Raw genomic sequence first — 23158 nt, forward strand, 5'->3', positions numbered from 1 at the left:
AGAGAGAAGACGTTGTCATTTTTTCGGCCTTTTGCTCTTCCTTGAAGACGAAGCTGAAAAGACATTGAGGTAAATGAGGTATGGCATGTATAAGGTATTCCTACTAAGCTTATATTTTAAATGCCAAGGGTTTGTGGATGCATTGCCCGCGCCATTCATTTTATTTTTCTAATCTCTAAGTGTTTTTAAAGGGACAGAAATTGGTCCCCAAATTTTTGAAATGCTTGCAAAGTTAACTCTCAAGTGCCTGGCGGTCTCAAATGCTCGTTAAAAAAAAAACAAAAAAAACAAGATATATTCTTTTGCCAAATACTTGCCACCTCTTTACTTTGTTTTAATACAGTTGAGGATATGAGACCTTGTTAGACTTGTTAGGGGGGGGGGCTTGGAGAAAAACAGACAGTGCTCGACAGCAAAATCTATTTTAACCCTAAGAGATAGCACTAAGGGCGTGGTCAACAACAATTCTTACCCCTAAGAGATAGCATTGGGTGTGTTCGAAAAGTTTCAGTTTTCCTGAATTTTATATTGCGGTCTTGAAACCAATTTTTTTTATCAAAACCAAAATCGGAAAAATTCTCCTACCCGGGCGTGAAAACCCCTAAAATATAGCAGAATCGGAGAATCGGAAAAAACCTAAAACACCCCCTAAGAGATAGCAGTTGGTAAGAATTTTATACCCTAAAAGATAGGTCGAGCACCCCCGTCTACTTTTCTGGAGAGTCCCCCCCCCCCCCCCCCCCCCCCCCTCACACTACTCTTGTGTTCTTAGATTCCAGTCCAAAGTTCATAAGGTTCACGACAATAATGACGTGCAGTGAGCCTCAACAAGGCACAAACTCTCGTGATGTCCTTACTGAGGTTGTCGTTCACCAGCCAGCATCTTCCAGAAGTGAAAACTCGAAGAACGACCAAGAAAAGATTTCTCTACTCTGGCCTGTTATCGATACGTTGATTATCGCTGTGCTATCAATCACGATCTTAGCTCTATTGTTCAAAGGACAACCCTATCATCGCGGTTTCTACTGTAACGATGAAACCATCAACAAGCCGTATAAAGACAGCACTGTGAAGAATTACGTGGCAACACTTGTGGGGTTACTTCTACCAGTCGCTTCGTTCATCCTGGTTGAAACTTTGCGGTTTAGTGAAGAAACTCCAAAAGAAAGAGACAAGCACCAGATATATTATGTAGGATCGGTGAAGTTACATCCAGTTTTTCTGAGGTTTGCTAAGATAGTAGTTGTGTTCCTTTTCGGGGCGGCTGTGAATACTCTACTGACTGATGTTGGTAAATACTCGGTTGGCAGACTGAGGCCGCACTTTCTCACTGTGTGCAAACCTGATACCAGCCTGTTTAACTGTACAACAGAGTTCATTACTTCAGTGGTGTGTACTGGCGACCCAGCGATCATCAGACAAGCACGACTATCTTTCCCATCAGGGCATTCGTCCTTTGCTGGTGAGATTTGTAGATGAAAAAGTTCATGTTAAGGTATAATGCTTTACTTCACATTGGCATAGCCAATAAGGTATAAAATAACTAAAATACAAATTTTATAGCTAGATAAATGTCAGTAAACTGTCAAAGTGGGCTGAGTGATAGTACCAACAGGAAGGCCATTCCACATTCTTATCGCAAGTGGGAAAATGCTTTCGGAAAATAGAGGTCTGTTTTATATGAATGATTTACAATAGCTGGAAACAATTGTGTGTATATAGGGAGGGAGGGTGGGGGCTATGATAGTCGAATTTCCACCGACACTTTTAGAGTGAGGCTAATAAAAACAAGATAATGATTATGCATAGTATTTAATGAAGGTCTAGTGGGATTTTGTGCCAATTGGAACCCTGTACACCAATGCATATGTGCGTAGCTTGTAAATTCGGATTTTATCACCCGAACAACATTAGGGCTAAGGGATATGCCTGGACAAGTAATGTCTAATAAGTAATGCTAATCCATAGTGAAACATGATGATACATAAAAAATGTCGTGAATGATATATGAAACTAAAATTTTTCTAATCTAATCTAAAAATATAATCAATCTGATACACTTCTTTCCTCCATAAAATGTCTGCTTGAAATTACTGACTTATTAATAGTGGTATAAATTCCTTTCTTTTTAGCCTACACTATGTGCTTCCTCGTCCTGTATATCCAGGCTAGGGTTGACATACCTCAGAGCTACCTGTTGAAGCCACTTCTTCAGCTCATTCCTCTTATTCTTGGTATTCTCTGTGGACTGTCGCGGATCAGTGATTATAAACACCATTGGAGTGACGTGTTTGCTGGGCTAGCACTAGGTACAACTATTGCATATGGAGTTGTTTGGTTCCACATCAAATGGTTTAAAGATATAGAGAGAATGACTCAAAAAGGTTGTAAAAAGTCTGTGAAAAATTGTGTCTAAGTATTTTGATCTTGCAGAAGACGTACCTTTCAATGATATTGAGAGTGAGCCATGCCTTTATGATCAGTAGCAGCTTAAACTTGAATTGTAGTGAATAAAAATTAATGCATTTAGCATGAGAATAAAAAGCTATATCCAGAACAGACTCCTCTCCTTGTTAGAAATAGAGTAATCTATTTTGGCTCCAGGCTACGCTTGGGAAAAAGTTTTAATAATCAAGGAATCTTCACCCTATTAAGTTTTTATCAGGTGCGCAAGAAAGATTTCCTGAGGAGGAGTGCACGAAGATAGATATCCTATGAGGGATAGGGTGGGTTGCGTACAACCAAGTTCAACCAAAATTGCCTCGTCCCTGCAATGTACCGAAGGATAATTTAGCCGCCTTTTAGGGTCGTGTACCATGATTCCCAGGTAATATCCTCGACTCTAGGAATCAACTGCTAGTGGCAGACTCAGGGGGAAGGGGTGGGAGCAGGCTTCTCGTTTTGGACAGAAGTTTTCTACGAGTCAAATTCTTTTTAAAAGACATCCTGCTATATATTTCATCAAGGGCTCATAGGTAGGTGCAAACTGCAAGACGTTTCAATAGCGGTTTATTGGCTACATTTGATTCAGATATTGCTAGTAGCTTATAGCTAGTAGGGGAGTGTATAGGATGACCGGATCGTTTGCAGAAAAACAAAAGTCGACTAACCTATAATAATAGTAGAAACTTATAATTTGAATGTAACAAGGTTTATATTTAAAGGTTGTATTCAACCTGTAAATATAAAATGTTTGCGACAAGAACAAAAAAACATTTTCCACGACTGCTATAAAAGCACGTTTATACAACCATTTCATGGTTGCATCATGTAAATCTGTGTCGTAAACCGCCTTGCATCATGGGTATCATAAAAACGACTATTTTGGCCCCTGAAAACTGGTGTTCGTAGGCACAAAAAGATGATAAAGTATAACCGTTTTTAAGCCTTCGAGGCAACATGTGTTAGCAAGAGAGCATAAGATATCCTATGCTTTCTTGCTGTTATGTAGTGCAACCTTATTTCAAATAGGTGTGTTCGATATGGATGTAAGATAAAAATAATTGAATTTTTTTTTTTTACTTTCACATTAGATTACATTTTCTTGCGAGTTTTACTATAGTTGACGGGCTTTAAAGGGTCAATGGGTCCATGCCCATATTAGGCAGGTGACACGCATTGCCTGATGGGAATCTTGCTGCCTAAGATGGGGATGGTGATGCTGGTTGTCACGCGGCATTCGAGTCCGTCCTGGCATCCGCATTTGTGCTTGCTCTGTAGAGAAATAATACAGCCCAATGGTCACAATTACGCAATACTATTATTATAGCCGATGGTCACAATCACGCAATACTCTTATTATAGCCGATGGTCACAATCACGCAATACGCTTATTATAGCCGTGACAAAGTAGAGCGAATGTTATGGAATAGGTGACATGCGCTAAGAAATCACGTGACTTTTTTGGTGACAATCTCGCGCGCGCGCTCCGGCTTTTCATAGCCGTAGCAGGCCTCGAATTATTAAGGGTGCACGATACAAAAACATCAAAAAAACAATGGGGGGCACAGCCACGCCCCTACTGGTCATTTCCTTATGATTTTTGTAAAAAAATATTTTTGGGGGTGCCCCTAGTCCCCCCCCCCTGCTACGGCCCTGCTTTTGATGGCAAAAAATTTCAACAACAAAGCAACTTTTCAGCGCTTACGCATCAGCTAGAAAGCTAGAAAGGGCGAATTTTAATTGCGAAATTTCCATTTTTATTCGTCGGTCTTTGGCATGACGGATGTAGCCTGTGTTTATTTGGCTTGAGGTGGTCACTCAAAACGTCAGGTGATTTCTTACTGCAAGTCTTCTATTGATGGTAGGTTCGTACCGTGAGATAACATGTCATGTCCTTAGGGATCTTCTTCATGCAGATCTTGTTGAACACGCAGCATCTGTTTTGCCCGCAGTCTGACTCGCTCGTACAACGCTGAATATATACGTCAAAATACAGTGAGCGGGCTTATAGATACACGAAAGTCAAAATAGCTAGGAAACCATCTTTAATGTACCGCTTAATTAATCAGTGCATGTTAGTATACTTTTTTTCTGAACTTGCTATAAGAGGATAATTAACCCAAAACAATTTATCATTCATAGAAAACAGATAGCTTACACGTTCACCATCACTGATGATTAGCTGAAAAAAAAATTATCAAGACTATCTTGGTGTGCTGTTGTCACATCGGGTAATTGTCTTTAATCTATTTCATATAACCTTACTCAGTGATTGTGGATGCAATTTTAGTAGACTGTTTTTCTGGGCCTAGGATTACTGAAAAAATCTCTGAGACTTACGTCGATCAAGAACCTCTTGTCGTTGTCGTCTTGTTGTCGCATCATTTCCTTCAGATCCTCGTCTTCAATTTGCTCGACTTCGCGTTTCTGTGCGACCGGCATGCACTGGCGCAGGCTGAGCTTCTGTCCGAGCACCGTGAATTCCTTGGTGACGCGACACTCGAGACCGTCCGCACAGCTGCACTGGGTGATGCCCTGACGACAGGAGAAATGCAAGTTAGAGTTAGATCACAGACATCTGACAAGACTTCTACATGCTCTTTTCCCCACAAAGAAACCGCATTCACCGGCAGTAGGTTCAATCTATTGCGCAACTTGTGGAAGAGAACATGATATCACGCCCAACTCTCCCCTCCCTTTTGAGACAAATGGGGGTTCTGGGTCAGAATGGGGTTCTGGGTCAGAATGTTAGAGAGGTTTTATATTCCCTCGCTCTCCCCTCCCTTACCGACAGATGATAGTGGGTACTAAGGCAGTATGTGAAAATGGTTTTAAGTATATATTCCCCTTACCCACCCCTCCCTTACCGACAAATGGCAGGTTGAGTACTGGTGCAGCTTGTAAGAGAGGATACCATATTCCCCTTACCCACCCCTCCCTTACTGACAAGTGGCAGGTTGAGTACTGGGGCAGCTTGTAAGAGAGGATATCATATTCCCCTTAACCACCCCTCCCTTACCGACAAATGGCAGGTTGAGTACTGGGGCAGCTTGTAAGAGAGGATATCATATTCCCCTTAACCACCCCTCCCTTACCGACAAATGGCAGGTTGAGTACTGGGGCAGCTTGGGGGAGCAGATCCTGTTAAACAGGCAGCACTTGTTTGGGCCACATTCTGCCTCTGAAGAGCAACGCTAAACGACAAAAAAACACACCGTGGATACATGAACACAATGTGTGGTGGAAAAATCCCAACTCAACATTTAGACGTCCAGCATTAGATGCCTATCCGGAAGTACAAAAAAAATGCTTCTTTCTTCTTAGTAGTCTCCAGTTCTACATTTTTCTATAAAAAGTCCAGGAAAAAAACATCACAGCACTACCTGACTACAGCACAACGAAATCGGTTATAAGCTTTTTGGATGCTTATAAAGACAATAAACAAATATAAAAAGAAGACTAAGAAAATCTCACGTTGATAAGGAACCGACGCTGACGAGAAGCCGCTACCGCTGCCACCATACAAAACGCGACGAGTAAAAACTTCATGATGATTGTCTCAAAACGAGAAGAAGAGTGCGACAAAAGGCGATGTGTCTACCCACGGCATCTCGGGCCCTTTTATTCCATCCGCGTGGAAATGGCGTCATCTGGTTTACAAGAGTAACGGCAGCAGAACAAACTGTACTCACGAGAGAGAACTTGAAAATTTGGCCATGTTAACTTTGCACGAGAAGTTGAAAAGCTTCAAGAACAAAATGTTATCATCAACTACGAATCTACTTGTCATCATTTTAACATACTTGAATAAAAGAAATAATAACCTTGGCTGTGTATGTTTTTTCAGTTATCATAGATGGCTCAAATAATATCCTGCTAGGTATAGTGTAAAGCATAACCCATGGTTTCTAGTAGCAAAAATGGACACAGAAGCTAAAAAATATAGAGTAATTAATCAATGAGGTGGGGGGGGGGTGTAGGGGGTTTACCCCCCCTTTTCTATTGTTTTCATTGTGTCTGTTCATTCCAAAATCGTTACGAAGGTGGATAATGACCACCTTGCCATAAAGCTAGATCCGCCCCTAATATATGCACACAAGGTTTATTGAATTAGTTTCACCACATACAAAGCGGAGTTTCTTTTTTCATTTCTAGGTTGTTCAATTTCACTTCGTATTGTCTCACACATATAAAGAAGAGGAATATCAGCATTTATTCCTTGGATGGGAGGCTGTCTCCCTTGTACTGGACCTTCCTGGACAACTTGTTACTATCATCATCACAATCATTCTTTTATTTTTCTTCATAAATTCTATGCGATTCTAACACGGAAGGTAGTTTAAAAAAGTGTAAGAAAGAAGAGAAAATAAAAGAAATATTGCATACGTTACAATCTATTTTAATAAGAGAAATAGGTTTGATGGGTTTTCGATGTAAATTATGTGTATCAATATGGATAAGTGGACACTATTCTCTTAAAGGTGTGTTAGTTTTTGGTTACCACGCAAATTACTTCGTTTCTTGCGTAATACAAGGGTATAACAAACAGTTAAGAGCAGGATAGAATTGTTTAAAGTTCCTGGGAATTTCATTGAACAAGATATTATTCAGATATATGATTTCTAAAACTTTACGAAAATAGCGCATTCTACAAGTTTATACACGTGGTAAAGCGTGCTACTTTCAATAATCAAATTGTACATTTTGAAAGGTTCCAATCATAAAATCCAATATTTTTTTAGTTTTTAATGGTGTGCGTCTTGTTTTTAACCAGAATTATCACAAGCAGGATCTTTCCTATTGTATATCGTGTGTTTATCTCGCGTTCATTATGTATAAGCATGAGTAGCATTTTAACAACAATTACAACCACCAGTTACTACCTGAAAACACAAACCGTGGAGCTACCACAAGTCTTCATTGTACCACTCGAATAGTCAGGGCCTCAGCACTGGGGGAACCCCCCTAATGTTTTTAAAAATAATAAGGAAATGACCAGTAGGGGCGTGACTGTGCCCCCCATTGTTTTCTTACTGTCTCTTTATCGTGCACCCCCAATAATTCGAGGCCTGGTACGGCTATGAAAAGTCGGAGCGCGCGCGAGCTTGCCACCAAAAAAGTCACGTGATTTCTTAGAGCATGTCACCTATTCCATAATATTCGCTCTACTATGTCACAGCTATAATAAGCGTATTGCGTGACGTTAATTGTGACCATTGGGCTGTATTGTTTTTCTACAGAGCAAGCACAAATGCGTATGCCAGGACGAACTAGAATGCCGCGTGACAATCACCATCCCCATCCTAGGCAGCAAGATTCCCATCAGGCAACGCTTGTCTCCTGCCTAATATGGGCATTGACTTCCAGAGTTCGCCAACTATAGAAAAAACTCGCAAAAAAATGTATCATCTAATGTGGAAGTAATAAAAAAGATTTAAATTTGATCTTTATCAGACACACCTATTTGAAATACATTTGCACTACTTACTTGCACTACTTACACCGAAAGAGCATAGGATATCTTATGCTCTCTTGGTAACACATATTGTCTTATAGGCTTATAAACGGTATTTTCGTAATGTTTCTGATTGTGCCCCTCCAATATTTCGAGACCTGCTACGGCACTGACAGTTCAAACTAAATTGAAAAAAAAGGTTCAATATTTTTTAAGCTAAGTCGGTTTTTACCAGAGAGGGGTGGTTGGGGGAGAGGGTGGGGTTGGCTCCGATTTCCAGGCGAATGAGGTTTAACATTTGGGCGCTGATTAACGAATGTGATGCGATTTCGGTGTTGTCGGAAAACTTTCGATATGATCGAAAAAGCACTCCCCAAGGGAAAGCAGTAAGAACTGTATACCCCGAACATAGGACGATCACCTGGATCACTTCCGTTTACTTTTTATGTAAAATGACAGCTATTTTTTCCAGTCTTTTTGTTAACTTTGCAAGTATTTATAGTCATGGCACTAAGCGGAACGATCAAAAACAAATTATGTGAAAAAATATTATTTTTGGCTCAAACAGCTAGAAGTCAAATATTTCCTTATACTATTATCCTACTTCAACATGCGTTTACACTCCTACTTATAATTTTCTTCTAATCTATGTTTATTTTTAGCTGTATCTATTCAGGATTAGCAGCTATTCTTTATTAGGAAAATAAAACCTTGAAGGGGGAGGGGTGAGGGATATTTGCGTCTCCTGCGTCCACCCTTAGACCCTGTATTATGTGAAATAGGTGGGATCGTTCATTGAGCAAGCAAGTCTGATACAAAAATTTAGATCAGAAATATAGTTTATTAGTTTTCCATAAAACACCAAGCTTCAAGACATCGTATTGTTTAACTGAATGTCTGGTCAGCTAACATGCCGATGCCCATATTAGGCAGGGGACACGCATTGCCTGACGGGAATCTTGACATCGACGATGGGGATGGTGATGGTGGTTGTCACGCGACATTCGAGTCCGTCCTGGCATCCGCACTTGTGCTTGTGCTTTTCAAACAAAAAATACAAAAGCAAAATCACTATAATATACAATGATAACGATGAATTTCATGATCAGTGCCTCCCTCCCTCATGGGCGTAGCCAGGGGGGGGGCAGGGACCCCCTTTCCGATCCAATAAAGCTATTTCATCTGAGTCGTTACGTCTCAGTTGGAAATGTTAGAAATCACTTTGCCCCTATTCTGGCATCGCCCCTGTCGCTCTCTTTTTCTATCTCAAAGAAGTGTTATTCTTTGTCGGACTTTGCTTACTGAAAGGTAACATGTCATGTCCTTAGGGATCTTCTTCATGCAGAACTTGTTGAGCACACAGCATCTATTCCCTCCACAGTCCGACTCGGTCTTGCAAGTCTACAGAATGAGAACGTTACTTAGTGATCTACCATAGATTCAGTGGCATTGTTAATGATAACTCTGTCCATAAAAGCTCATAACGCTAATGTTCTAACACACGGTTTTAACTTACGTCGATCAAGAACCTCTTGTCGTTGTCGTCTTGTTGTCGCATCATTTCCTTCAGATCCTCGTCTTCAATCTGCTCGACTTCGCGTTTCTGTGCGATCGGCATGCACTGGCGCAGGCTGAGCTTCTGTCCGAGCACCGTGAATTCCTTGGTGACGCGACACTCGAGACCGTCCGCACAGCTGCACTGGGTGATGCCCTGACGACAGGAGAAATGCAAGTTAGAGTTAGATCACAGACATCTGTCAAGATTGCTAGATGCTCTTCCCTCCACAAGGAACTAATATATAGATTTAGGCATTGCCTAAAAGCGGAGCTCCAAACGACCAAATCTTTGCTAATTTTCGCTTAATAATTTAAGAAATAAAATTCTGTTTTGACGACGTCAACGATTTCACAGATCACGCGACCAACTTGTTATACCCCTTTCCCCCCACCCTTGACATCTGAATGACACATAACAAGTTTAGTTGTCATACGATGTCAGGGTCAGGGTAGCTTTACTTTATTGACGTCATCGATGACGTCACGTGACAATCTCATTGCACCCCACTTGAAACAAACATTACACCTACCGAGTTTTGTTGTCATAAGATGTTTCTTTAATGAAATATTTTTTATGTTTTGATTATGTCAGCATATTTTTTGCTTCTCGTGACGTCATTGATAACGTCACAATCACGTGACTATATAGGTGCACCGACGTTGACACCTTCATGACACATACCAAAATTGGGTGTTATATGTTTCGTTCATGAGATATGGATATTTTTATTCTCAAGAAAACGGGAAAAAATGTTTTGAGTGACATCAACGATGACGTCACAAATCATGTGACCATATTTTCACACCCCCTTGACACAAACATGACACTTGCCAAGTTTGGTTGTGAAACAATGTTTCTTTCAAGACGGACATCGCGTCACGAAAACCCGAGTCGATGGGTTACCAATTTTTGTTACCATATTTGTTTTGTATACCACTTAGGTATGGGACTTAGGTATGGGGCTCCGCTCACGCGGCGCGCTCCGCTATTACGAAACCTTTCCCGCATTCACCAGCGAATAGCAGGTTCAATATATTGCATAGGGGAAACCTGTTCTGAATTGAATACATGTGTACAGCAGATAACGAACCATCTCTACCATTATACCGAGTGAATATCAGAGCATTTTAGCAAAAAAAAATTGTAAGAGAGGATATCATATTCCCCTTACCCACCCCTCCCTTACCGACAAGTGGCAGGTTGAGTACTGGGGCAGCTTGGGGGAGCAGATCCTGTTAAACAGGCAGCACTTGTTTGGGCCACATTCCGCCTCTGAAGAGCAACGCTAAACGACAAAAAAAAAACATCGTGAATACATGAACACAATGTGTGGTGGACAGAGACACATTAAGACGTCCATCATTAGGCTGCCTATTCGGTAGTACAACACATTTTAAATAAGAAGACTTAAGAAAACCTCACTCACGTTGATAAGGAACCGACGCTGGCGAGAAGCCGCTACCGCTGCCACCATACAAAACGCGACGAGTAAAAACTTCATGATGATTGTCTCAACACAAGAAGAAGAGTGCGACAAAAGGCGATGTGTCTACCCACGGCATCTCGGGCCCTTTTATTCCATCCGCGTGGAAATGGCGTCATCTGGTTTACAAGAGTAACGGCAGCAGAACAAACTGTACTCACGAGAGGGCAATTGAGTACTTTTCATGTTATTCGGGTTGAGCAAGAGGTGTTGAGTGGTTTCAAGGGCACAAAGTTATCCAACAACAAAACTTTACTGTTTTTGACATTTTATCCGCACACTTCGATATTTAGACAACCATACATCAGAACTCAACTAAGTTGCATATAATGAACTGATTTGTCCCTTGTTGATCCTATAAAATTTACCTTGCGCTCATAGGTTTTTGCACAGAACGAACAAAACATGTCCCAATAACTAGTCTTTATGCACTTTCTGCTTAAAGTCACATTGTCACCAGTTTGCTTCCGGAGGTCCGACGCAAACCTCAACCGTTAAAAGACAAAAGAATCTATTAGAATCCGGGATATTTAACATGCCATCCGCTCTAAATTATCAATCACATCCTCGAAGAAACTTGCAATATACACACTTTCAATATTTTGAAATATTTTTCGCGTTTTCCGTTAAAAATAATCGGAGATTGTAACGTTATCGACCGGAAGTAAACTGGTGACAATGCGGAAGCCTCGCCCAGATTCCTTGTGATTGTCCAGGTGTTTTTTTGTTTTGTTTTTTGTTTTGCTGGAACACGTTTGAGCTAAGGCGCGTTTGCAAAAGACCTTAGGTAAATTTGGAAAAAACTGTTTGTGAAGAAAAAAAAACACCTTATTATCAAACTCGGTTAAGTGCAGCTCTAAGATTTTGTGTATTGAATAGCCCTATTTCTAGTTCCACTATGACCGCTGGACTTACAGACTAAGGACGCATAAATACAGTGTAAGCCTCGACTTCATGCACATACCAGCGAGAATCCTTTGGAACTTGGAATAAAACAATGCAAAAACCTGTGAATTGATCTCACTGGTATTTGCAATCGATTCAATTGAAACCGAGGCTTGCACTGTATTTATGCGTCCTCAGTGCCTATGACCAGCAGGCACAGTGGAACTCGAAACTGGACTATTGCGGAAGAGATAACATTTGCCGTGGTTGTTTAGAGCTATTAACATAATTTTATTCAATCTACGCCACTGCCATAAAAATGTGGATGATGAAATTTGCCGAATCTTATAAATTTTTGCATATGATATCTTCACCTATGTGCCTAGGACAACCAAAGAGCCAACACACATTGATACAGCGGTCTGTTACTTGTCCTTGTTAAGTATCACTTGATCCAAGACCCTTAAAACCTTTCCATTAGACACAAGTATTTAACCAAACAAAGTCAACATTGTCGGCTGAATTGATATAGAGAAAGCGGAGCCAAGAAACAAATTCTTTTTATTTAAAATATGAATGCTATCTATCTTTACAAAAATAACTTTTATGATATTACGAGTGTTGAAAGGTGCGGGGGATTTCAGTTTAACAAATTGTCATATATAATAAAAATAGAAAATCGTTAAATTTTGGCGTTCTTGTAGTCAAATCGCAGTAGAAGGCAATAACTTGGATTCTTATTTGCTAAAATCTGAGCAGCTTAATGGCAATCACGTATAATAATTGCTATTCTCTTCTCAATATTTCTGACGCGACATATACAATTCCTGGAAGTTTGTCTTTGTGAAAATGTTAAAGTTTTTGTTTAACCCCATTGCCACCATATCCCAGTTAAAATGTATGCAGAGGACTCCTGAAAAGTGGAACTCATTACTAACTCGAAATACATTCCTATTAACAATTCTAAAGTTATTTCTACTCGGATAACTTGAACGTCCCTCTATCTCGGACCAGTGGTGACCTCTTAATAGAGGGACGATTGTAATAAATCGGAAATTTGAAACAAAATTCACTGCAACTTCGCTATAACGAAGAAGGGGAAAATCAATATAATGGTAAATTTAGGCATTCTATATCTGTATAAGCTTGAACGGGTGAATTAGTTCGTTGCCCGTTCTGATGTACTATGTAATTGTAACATAATCGTTATTGTATGAGTAGGGTTTGACTTTGATTCAACTGAAGGTAGGACTGGCACGGAAGCTGGACGGTACGGAAAAACCTCAAACTCATAACGGAAACGACTAAACTGTACAATATCTCTTATTGATAACAAGAATTATAATTTTTTTTTGAATTTCAATACCGATTGCTATTTATCCATTTAAATTTTCATCAGAATTTTTCAATTAAAAAAAACTTTCAAACCCTCGTTCGGGAGCCACACGGAACACGGTGACCGAGATAGCCTGCTTGCAGGCGGTAGTCGGTGTTACCATCGGACGCAGGGGTCCGTTTTAGCGCTCGCCCCCAAGAACCACGCGGCTTAAAATACATGATGGCGCCCGATCACCGAACGGAGAGGGTTTTCCGCGATAATAACACCGAATACACCGCCTGCAAGCAGGCTATGACCGGGAGGGTCCTAGAAACTGGTTCAATCGAGTAATCGCATGCGCACTAGGAGTGGTCTGCTTTCTTGACGTAATTCAGTAGCTTGAGGAGAACGGCGTAAGTGTCGCGGCCGTTTTTAATGCGCGACTCCGCGTACTGGACCATTGCTGACTGCAGGCTCAGCACACGTTGACGGTTGAACCGACTCATCTGAAAAAAGTTTATTTTTAACGACTTTATTTAGCATTTACATGATTAAATAAAACAAAAATGAATAAGATGTAGAACAGTAGAGGTATCATAGTAATAAAACAAAACCGAAACATAAAAATAAACAAATGGGTGATAAAAATAACTTGAAAAGAAGAAGAAAGGGGAGAAAGGGGGAATCCTGAGTTTTGTTTTCAGTTATGAGGGCCTGAAATTCGTACAATACTTAGACTTTAACAGTAAAAATCTCCTAAGTAATAAGAACACACAAAACCAAAGGAAAATTTTAGAAAATTTATTAAATATCATTTCGATATTTGCTTTTCAAACAATAAAATCACAAAAAGAACAACTTACTTCTGTGGAAGCAAGGTCTGTGATCTCAGTATAAGCATCTTCCGCTTCTTTCTTGGCTTGCACACACTGCAACACAATAACATCGCCATATCTTATCCAATCTCATCACAAGACAGATCCTTTTTCTTTTACCTTTCTTGAGTGTGTATTTTTTGGTATAAAAAAATGGTCAAATGGAAAATAATAATATATTCACTATTTACTAGATCATAAATCTAGCTTTGCATAAGAGCCGAGATTAATTATATTTAATATTATTCTTGAAAAATATTATTCCTGAAAAATATCTTTCCCTTCTTTAAACATTTGGTTTAATCAAACTGCTTTTGTTATGTAATAACTGACCAGTTCTTTGGTGCTAGTGTACTATCATATACCTGGTCTTTTTTCTGTGGCTTGGCCTTTTCAAGAGCTTTGCTTGCATTCTCAAACTCCACTAACTTGCATGTTCTTCTGAACAACATGTCCTGTGCACGAGTAGAAGTATTTTTAATATAGCAGAACCTACCAAACAGGGGCATGTCTTAAAAAAGCAGGGTGGGTTCAAGAGTAGTAATTCATTGACCACGGATCAATTGAGTTCAAATCGGCATCCTTAGTTATGGTAATAGGTCAATAGATCTATCTATTTTTTCTATCCAAATACACACATAAAAATCAACCAACTTCTTAACTACCAAGGAAGGAGTCAAACGGAGTTGAAGTTTATCTCGTCACACAAGTAGGGTGGGGTACGGACTCCTTGGACCCCCCCTCTTAACATGCGTCTGACAAAAAAAAACATATAATGTGTGTTTTACTCACTTTAGCAGAGTCCATGTATTTTGAGTACAAATCCATTGTGAATCCCAATGTGTTTTCATCATTTGCTGACATGACCTCATAAGATTCCTGTAAGAAAAAAAAAATATCATATAAACAGTAAATGCTGTGCTTATTGATTTCCCATTTTTACCCTAAATTTGCATTACAATGCTCTTGTACATATAGCCTGATATGATACCTGTGGTATGTGGGGTTCTGTCATGCAACTCAAAAGTACATGAGTCAGGGTTCAAAATATATATTTTGAATTTACTAGATTTGGCCAGCTTTGTGGATTTTGGTGGGGAAAAGAAGACTGCATTCTTATAATATGAGGGGAATACAGAAACAAAGAGCCGGCAAAGACCAAAAAACAGCCGGCAGTCGCCGGTAGCCGGCCACTATTTTGAACCCTGTGAGTTCTGCTACACTATGCAGTACATACCTTGGAGCTTGTTAGCGCTTCTGAAAATAGTGTGAATGTCCTGAAAAGAAGGTCAAGTACAACATTAACTGGGGCTATGTTTTTTTTCCAACAGAATTGAATTTCAATAAAATAAAAAACTTTTGGAACTAAACAGCAAACAAAGAGGGTAAATAATCATTTAAATATTTTAATTACTTCATTGACAAATTAAATGCCTGCCCAAGTTATCATGAGATAATTCCTTTGAAGGAAGTGCAAACTCAAAAACCATCATTGGTCTTCGTAAAATACAAATCCAATGTACAAATACTTTATCAAACCTCGTAATTTTTACACAATCTGAAAGTTTATCGTTAGTAAAGTTTTATTTGATAATGCAATTAGCCCATGATATGGTATTTATCTGAGTTGATAATATTCCCCATCCCCCCGCGGGTTAAGTAAACATAAACTGGGGATCCCCCAACTTAAGTAACATTTCTCAAAGCTCATCTACCCATTGCCACAACAGAAAAGAGTGAGATACTAGAGTTCTGATCTTACCTCTTCAAATTTTGACTGCTAACTTCATCTAAGACGGCTGCTGTCGATACTGAGGCACTCAGCTCGCCCAGGCTAAGACCTACCCCTGGAAATGGGTAGAAGAGGAAATATGGATATTGTTAACCTTCTCTTTGTTCAAGCAGAGAATATGCAGTTGGTGGAAAACATATTTTTTGGACAAACCAATATCAAGAAAAAAAATTGAATATTAGCATCAAGCTGCCATTTCCTCATTGACTCAAATTTGGTCAAATTATTGGTAAACAGGTAGTAAAAAATATGAATTTTAGCAATGTTCACACTTACGCTGCTGTGCATTCACCATTTTTGTGAAGTTCTGATAAAGCAAAGAAAAGTGATATTCAACAACAGCCATTCAATCAATTTATTCAATTTTTAGCGGAGCCAGCGCGGCCATAGGCCGCGCGCGGAGCCCCATAGGTATAGAAATGGTCTATAAGTAGGTGACTCAGTTTTTGTGGTCAATGACGTCATTGTCACAAGCTGCCATCCAGCCAGCCAGCCGCGATCTGCCTCAGCACAGGCCTCCAGAGCGCACAAAACAATATGGCGGATGAGTATTTTTGCCTCTCTCAAAAACTCACGAAAACTGACTGCGGAAAAGCCAAGAATTGTCGAAAAAGAAGTGCTTGAAAAAAATCATTCGTGGGAATGCTAACCTTGGATATAAACTTGTCAAATTATGTGCAAAAGACTGTGTAAAAGCATGGTTGAAAGTTTTAAAGAGTCAAGTCTTGTGCTCGAGTCAAGGTCAGCTGAAATGTCAAAGTAAACCACAAGATGAAGAAAGAAAAACAAGCAAATTTTATGGATACCTTCTCCGACAAATGCTGTTTGTCTTTGCACTGGCAGACGTAGGTAAGTTAGCGTATTGTATTAAAGTACTTAGCGGAACGATCTTTCGGAGTTGTTTTGTTTTCAAACTTTGAACACCTTTTTCATTGTTGAATTTAATGTACTTTAAGTAACTTACTTTATCAAATTTGATCTCTAAATCTGCCATTCACCATCTATCATAGGAAAATTATAACTAATATTCATGAATGAATTGAATATAAGTTACCAGAGCTGTCAACTCTGTCACAAGATTTTTGACCTCATCATAAACCTAATTTTTGTGAGAATGTTAATACATTCTCTGTATTCATCTGCATTGGCTCTCTTGTTTTTTTTTCACATATTTGCTGTATTTCATTCGATTTCAGGCTTAAATGAATTACTTGGGTAAACTCCAGCTTTCTTTGGAAAAAGAAATAGAGAACTGGTTTCCTAAAACCTTAAAGAAATTGAGAGCTGGTCTCCTAAAACCCTAAGTATTAGTAATTAGTGAAAAACAACATATATTTGGTAAACACTTGAAATTTAAATCAACTATTCTAGAATTCTGTTTTGATTTAAAAAAAAGTGCACATACATATTAGGACCTTGAGGATCTGTTATTACCTAAAATATATGCCTTGTTTTTATACCACCTACTATATTTTCAATAACCCTGGGTACCTCAATGTTTTCTTACAAACCTTAAAAAACTTTTTTTCTCTCATGTCACAATATAATCTGGCCCAAAAGTAAAATTCACGTTTCATAGAAAGCCAAGACAGCTTTTTTGCAGGAGCAATTTGCTCAAAAGCAATGGGTTTTTTCCCTCTGCAGCTTCTACTATAAAAGCTCTTTCAATCTCTGGCTAAACAGATCATAGAGCTTTATGAGACAGCAAAGTTCATATGTATGTTCATTTTCTGTAATGAGTATCATTTTAGAAAATTTTAATTGGGACTATTTTTAGTTTTATGTTATTTGAATTAGGTTTTTGTAGTATAATATTTGTATCCTATTTTTAGTTTTAGGTTTTATGAATTAGGTTTTTGTGGTATAATATTTGTATCGTAAGGAAATTACCAGTTTTTTCTTAAATGCTTTTCTCCAAACTTCTTCAGGTTAATCTCAGCCAGAGATTCTGAAATCAAGCTGAGACACAAGCTGCTGGCTTAGAGGCATGACCCAGGGCAGGATGTACATATAAGGCATTGGTATTTAATGTAGGTTACCAAAAATAATAACATATAAAGTAACAAAAAGTAAGATAATATTTTAATTGAAAAATTGTTCTAAAAAAATGAACCAGAGTTATAAAAGTAAAAAAACTATTTTTTTTTCCAAGTTAGCCTGGCAGGTTCTTGTATAATGTGTGGTTAGTGACATTTAGACTATTATAAATAGTCTCTTGCTATTACAATGACTCATGGTAAAGTAATTGAGGTAGTAAGTTAATCATAAAAAACAAAAGCAGGTCTCCTATATGATCCCTTAAGATCAAATTTAACACTATTTAGAGATCAATTTTCCTATTTCAACCTATGTATTTCAAATATAGGCTAAATAGATGCTTTATAAAAAGGATTCTAATTTGATAATTTTAGGTTAACAGACTGTTTATTCTAGGTTCTTATATGTGGTTCTTAACTGTATAATAAAAAAATGTGCTCAGAAGTTTTTTTAAATATGTTGGAGTGTTTTTAATCCACCCTTAGCAAAGTTACATTCTAAAGGACAAGGGGGAAGGTTAAAGATATTTTTCCAATATTTGAATTGCTTACTTTAAAACTTACACAAGAATAAGAAAATGATAAAGCCCTATCTTTGCAAGTTAAGTAAAGTAATTTAAAGAAGTAAAAGGAATTGGGACAGTACAGGCAGGGAATGAGTACTTTTACCTCAAATCCACTATGATAGTGTGATTTGCTGATATACTTAATGTATAGGAATTTGATATGTATTTGTTTATTGTTTTTAATTTTGAAGAGAATAAAATGGCACCCAGTTTTTTTGTGAGGAACTTTAATTGATCCTCATTTTAAAATAAATATGACCTCCCTTTACACCTGAAAGCCTTCCCTGTTAATCAAAGCATAAATTAATTTTGCTAATTTTGCTGTATCAGTTGTCTATCAAGTAAAGTTTAGTTAATGATATCCTTAGTAATGTCAAAAAAAACTTCTTTTACCTAGAACAAAAAACATATTTGTTCTAGGTATTTCCTAGGAGGATTTGGAGGACACTTTTAAGGTACTAGCACCGGCTATTTTGGGGTATTTTGGGCTTGTTATAAAATTGAACTGTCATGGAACTGATCCAAAACTGACTACAGATATAGAAAGAATAGATACTAAAGATCAGTTTGGAAAAGGGTGGTTGATGAGATTGACAGCTGAAGGTGTTAATTGAATTAAATAGTGTGTGTCCTTTTTTCACTGTATTTGCATTTTTTCCCTACGCTTTTGATAATAAAAAGAATTTTTTTAGCAATATTCAATTACTATGATAAAACAAAGAATCTAGCGGGAGTTTTTTAAACATTTTTTTGCGGGGAAAATAGAGCAATTAAAAGAATTTCAAAATATCAGAAAACATCATGCATTTGTATTATTGAATTTTGGAAAAAACTCCTGCTTGTCTCTTTCTTATTAGCTCTACTACACACATGACAAGTTTTATCGCAAAGCCATTTTTCTTCTTGGAGCAAAATGTGTTCGACCTTTCCTGTATAGAAAATAATATTATAAATCTGCCAAAAAAATTATAATCGCTCAACGAAACAGGGTTTTGGCTCAAATATTTTATTTATCCTGTAAATATACAACGAAGAATATAGCTCGAATCCTCATAATTCAATTATTTTGCCAAAGAAGCATGCATTTTGCACAAAATTCCACTAAAACTCCAGCAAAACTACAAGCTAGCATCACCTCAAGAGTATTTTTGGGGACTACTTCATGTTACCATATTATAGTATATCATAATGGTATTATATTATTGATATGAAAAATAGATGGTTATCCAAAACCACTTGGGTAGGATTGCACGCCATCATTTTTTGCGGGTGCAAGTACCTTAATAATAATTGCAGTACTTATAGAACATGCAATCTTTATATGTTTTACACATGGTGCCCTTTTTGGGGTTGGTAGAACATGATGCATAATGAAAGTGCAGGGAAGAGGGTTCTACACAAGTTTATGCTGAAAAAAGTCATGCTGGCTCCGCTTTTACGCAGTGCCTAAATCTATATATTATTTCTTAAGTAAAGTGAATAAATAAAAAAAACATACATACCATACAGCATTCTTTGTTTGCCAAAGAAAATTTTTCAACAAAGTCACGAAGTTTCTGAAATTCATCATTTATATCCTATAAATAGGAATAAAACACAATGTTAGTGGAATGGAAGCTAAATAAAAGACCATCTCAAACTCTAGAAAGGGGACTCCCTCAATATTTTGGCACACAAATCAATCATTGTTACATTTTGGCATAAAAAATTATAGTGAGACGATGTTCTAAAATATATGCTAGACCTCTACATTAGATTTTGGGTGGTCATTGGGTGGAGCTTGGGTGGAGCTTTGTAGCTCCATAGCATGATCCAGTATTTTAGTGTAAAGGTATCAATGTTGTTTGTATGCAGTACCTTGTGGCTTTGATATCTGACTTCACCGACTGTCTTGCTAAGGCTGCCAAATAACCCTTTCTTAATTTTAGTTCTTGTCTGGGCCTGCAATAAGACCACAATAAATTTTAAATCATATGATCTTATTATTATAATCTATTTGCAAACTGTAATACCTGCTCCTCTGTTAAGAATTTCTCTAAATCCCCATCATTCTTAAGAGCGGGATGAGCTAAAACCAATTGTATGAACCTAGAACAGATTAAATAAAATTTTAATAATTACACATTTAGGACAAGTATAAAAGTAAAACAGTTTTTTTTAATTAAGCTAAATGCTCATATTCTTACTTCTCAAGATTTCTGCAGTCTTTAAAAAACTCATCCCCGATCATATTCTTTGCATTTTTACCTGTAAAAGTAGTGAAATGCACTATATGAAAGTCCATAAAAATACCTCTGCAAGGAAAAAGCTGTCACTCTACCTACCTAACTGCTTTTTGGACTTGGATTCTGCGGCTGTTGCTGTGACCAGAGGTCTGGCTGGAAGTGGCGGTACCTTGATATTAGAGTAAGAATAACTTATAAGTACACAAGTGATAATAGAGTAAGAACCACTTATAATTAAATGATTGATAATAGAACAAGAATCACTTACAACTACACAATTGCTAATACAGTAAGAATCACTTATAAGTACACCATTGATAATAGAATAGAAATCACTTATAAATACACACTTGATAATAGAGTATAGGAATAACTTCTAAGTGATAATAAATAATAACTACTTATTAACTGAGTGCAAGGGCTGTATGGAGACCGACGTCTTGAATATACAGCTGCAGGTAGCTAGCCGAGGGCTGTGCTGAAAAGACTGAGGTCTGATACAGTATTTCTCTGTACAGCCAGAGCAAGGGAGGTTAATAAAAGTTTTATCATATGGCTTTTAAAAATAAAATAACAAGAAAATAAATCAACTTTCGCATTCGCACGAATAACGATTAACTTACTGATTGCTTTGCTACAGTGCTTAAATTACATGTTCCACTAAAGCATCCATATTACACCTATACTGCAGCAACTATATTACACATACAATTATAGCAACTATATTACAAATACAATTATAGCAACTATATTACACATACAGTTATAACAACTATATTACACATACAGTTATACCTACCACTACAGCGTCTATATTGTTATGGGTGACAAGACAATGGTACAGCCACTCGAAGTCATCATATTCCCGAAGTACTATGACACCTTTTTCTTCCTCATCATTTTCCATCTAGAAGGGAAAGGAGAATGGAAAGATATGTTAGCCATTAGGTAAACCATTATAATACATGAATATTAGTAGTATTAATAAAATTAGTATCTATGTGATTTGAGTTATTGATCAAGTATTACATTGATATATAAAATATAAGATGAAATGTATGAATGGATAAAAAAATGTTCTGCATGGGTTTAAAATAATTAAATGACCCGATTATTTATTGCCATTTGTATTTCATTATTTACAGAACAATTGTATAACCTGCTTATTATGCTGATTAAATTTCTTCGGTAAAACACATTCTAACCCTTGTTTCCATTGTCTAAAACTAAACAAAAATGTCTTGCAGTCAAATTCTTCTTCTAAAACCTATATAGCTTATCTTTGGCTCGCGTAAAACCCCCTCTACCAAATAGAACGCATTTTGTGAAGCAACTAATGAATAATGCAAACTTCGCTAGCACAATAAAACATAAAACGAAAAAGAATGGTTGCAAAGTTTCAGCTAAAAAAAGCTCAGAATGAATATATACAGAGGAAGCTAAATCCAGTCATGTAACATGTAGCTATGTTTACAGTAGGGGAAAATAAACACATCTAGAATGGAACACAAATCTCTTATCGAAAGTCTTAACATGAAAATACCCTACAGAATAGATTAAGGAGAACGATAGCTCAAAGAGATCGCCACTGAATACCGTTTTAGTTTGAACCGTGAACTTTAAAATCTCTCCATCTTTGCTCGCGTCAAGAACTTTGACATTCCAGCTCACATCTCCATTGTTTTCTCCTTCTTCCGCCTAACAAAAGAAAAAAGCAAATGAGTGCAGCATGTAACCATGCAGACACGCTGAATGCAGAGGTATTTAGCTGCAAAGTCTAATTTTTTTACCATGTTATCCAAGGTTCCGTGTACTGGTCTGAAACCCTCGGCGATCTCTCTTGATACATGAGATGACTAGGTAACCGCCCCCAAATATTAGTCGCCGGGCTACTTAGAGTGCTTACCCATAGTGCAATGCAAAAGGAACAACTTGAAGTATAAAATATTTATTTATTTGATCATAAGAAATCCTAGATGTCTCTGATGTATGCATGTTATTAAGTAGCTGTAAGTAAGGTCTAAACAAGGAGACAGATAGGTCCCATTGTTTTATACTCGATCTTTGAAGAGGAACACAAATCTTTCGAGTTATGGAAAACTCGATCACATCCGATAATCGGTCGCTATCACGCGCTTTAGGATACTCGCTATCCTGCAAGCCGGCGCAAGCGAGCGAGATAGCAAAAGATATAATGCCTTGCGATTCTCGGCGCAAAGCTTGAAGTCACACATTTGATTTTCCCATACAACAGTTGATCTTACTTGTAAATGAAGCAAATGTTGGTTCAAATGAGATTCCTTAGATTTGAGTCAGTCGTTATTTCCTGACACAACGAACCCAAGTAAACTTAGTACTTAATACTTCCGACTTATTTGCCAGTGACTAATTGTAGTGCTATCTTAGGCTTACAGGGGGGGGGGGATCCAGAATTTCAAAATGGGGGAGGCGGTGGATAATGGCCGGCTAGACGGCTTATAACTGATCCAGTGGTACTTCACATGGTAGATCACATGGATCTAA

The 23158-nt window shown here is 37.9% G+C and overlaps 4 protein-coding genes across 4 annotated transcripts; 1 reads left to right on the top strand and 3 right to left on the bottom strand.

The window, feature by feature from the left end:
• Nucleotides 1-786: 786 nt before the first annotated feature.
• LOC5504691 (phospholipid phosphatase 1) lies at nt 787-2557 on the top strand. Its single transcript, XM_001625540.3, has 2 exons — nt 787-1462; nt 2133-2557. Exons 1-2 carry the CDS (start codon nt 808-810, stop codon nt 2414-2416), a joined length of 939 nt encoding a protein of 312 aa, XP_001625590.2. The 5' UTR covers nt 787-807; the 3' UTR covers nt 2417-2557.
• A 987-nt stretch (nt 2558-3544) lies between these two features.
• LOC5504690 lies at nt 3545-6070 on the bottom strand. The gene is made up of 5 exons (XM_001625531.3): nt 5917-6070; nt 5538-5636; nt 4783-4977; nt 4316-4414; nt 3545-3714 (listed from the first exon to the last, which is right to left on the bottom strand). The coding sequence occupies exons 1-5, from the start codon at nt 5989-5991 to the stop codon at nt 3601-3603; spliced, it is 582 nt and encodes a 193-aa protein (XP_001625581.2). The 5' UTR covers nt 5992-6070; the 3' UTR covers nt 3545-3600.
• Nucleotides 6071-8718: 2648 nt separating this feature from the next.
• LOC5504698 lies at nt 8719-11035 on the bottom strand. Its single transcript, XM_001625530.3, has 5 exons — nt 10882-11035; nt 10642-10740; nt 9414-9608; nt 9200-9298; nt 8719-8936 (listed from the first exon to the last, which is right to left on the bottom strand). Exons 1-5 carry the CDS (start codon nt 10954-10956, stop codon nt 8823-8825), a joined length of 582 nt encoding a protein of 193 aa, XP_001625580.1. The 5' UTR covers nt 10957-11035; the 3' UTR covers nt 8719-8822.
• Nucleotides 11036-12365: 1330 nt separating this feature from the next.
• Nucleotides 12366-22561, bottom strand: LOC5504702 (sorting nexin-5). Its single transcript, XM_032373019.2, has 15 exons — nt 22426-22561; nt 22232-22333; nt 21435-21542; nt 20735-20804; nt 20597-20657; nt 20423-20498; nt 20268-20351; nt 19913-19987; nt 16085-16115; nt 15779-15863; nt 15254-15293; nt 14809-14895; nt 14382-14471; nt 14005-14070; nt 12366-13647 (listed from the first exon to the last, which is right to left on the bottom strand). The coding sequence occupies exons 1-15, from the start codon at nt 22426-22428 to the stop codon at nt 13504-13506; spliced, it is 1122 nt and encodes a 373-aa protein (XP_032228910.2). The 5' UTR covers nt 22429-22561; the 3' UTR covers nt 12366-13503.
• Between the last annotated feature and the right edge of the window lie 597 nt (nt 22562-23158).

This window comes from Nematostella vectensis, chromosome 1, assembly GCF_932526225.1.
Source record: "Nematostella vectensis chromosome 1, jaNemVect1.1, whole genome shotgun sequence".
NCBI lineage: Eukaryota > Metazoa > Cnidaria > Anthozoa > Actiniaria > Edwardsiidae > Nematostella > Nematostella vectensis.

Coding starts and splice junctions, on each gene's coding strand:
- LOC5504702 (XM_032373019.2), bottom strand. Junction 21,543..22,231: donor TCACGGTTCAAACTAAAACG/GTATTCAGTGGC, acceptor TTTCCCTTCTAG/ATGGAAAATGATGAGGAAGA. Junction 13,648..14,004: donor CAGACCTTGCTTCCACAGAA/GTAAGTTGTTCT, acceptor AACTTTTTTCAG/ATGAGTCGGTTCAACCGTCA.
- LOC5504698 (XM_001625530.3), bottom strand. CDS start 10,956: ATGAAGTTTTTACTCGTCGCGTTTTGTATGGTGGCAGCGGTAGCGGCT. Junction 9,299..9,413: donor ACAAGAGGTTCTTGATCGAC/GTAAGTTAAAAC, acceptor CTCATTCTGTAG/ACTTGCAAGACCGAGTCGGA. Junction 8,937..9,199: donor ACATGACATGTTACCTTTCA/GTAAGCAAAGTC, acceptor TTGTTTGAAAAG/CACAAGCACAAGTGCGGATG.
- LOC5504690 (XM_001625531.3), bottom strand. CDS start 5,991: ATGAAGTTTTTACTCGTCGCGTTTTGTATGGTGGCAGCGGTAGCGGCT. Junction 4,978..5,537: donor ACTCAACCTGCCATTTGTCG/GTAAGGGAGGGG, acceptor TCCTGTCGTCAG/GGCATCACCCAGTGCAGCTG. Junction 4,415..4,782: donor ACAAGAGGTTCTTGATCGAC/GTAAGTCTCAGA, acceptor GTATATATTCAG/CGTTGTACGAGCGAGTCAGA.
- LOC5504691 (XM_001625540.3), top strand. CDS start 808: ATGACGTGCAGTGAGCCTCAACAAGGCACAAACTCTCGTGATGTCCTT. Junction 1,463..2,132: donor AGGGCATTCGTCCTTTGCTG/GTGAGATTTGTA, acceptor CTTTCTTTTTAG/CCTACACTATGTGCTTCCTC.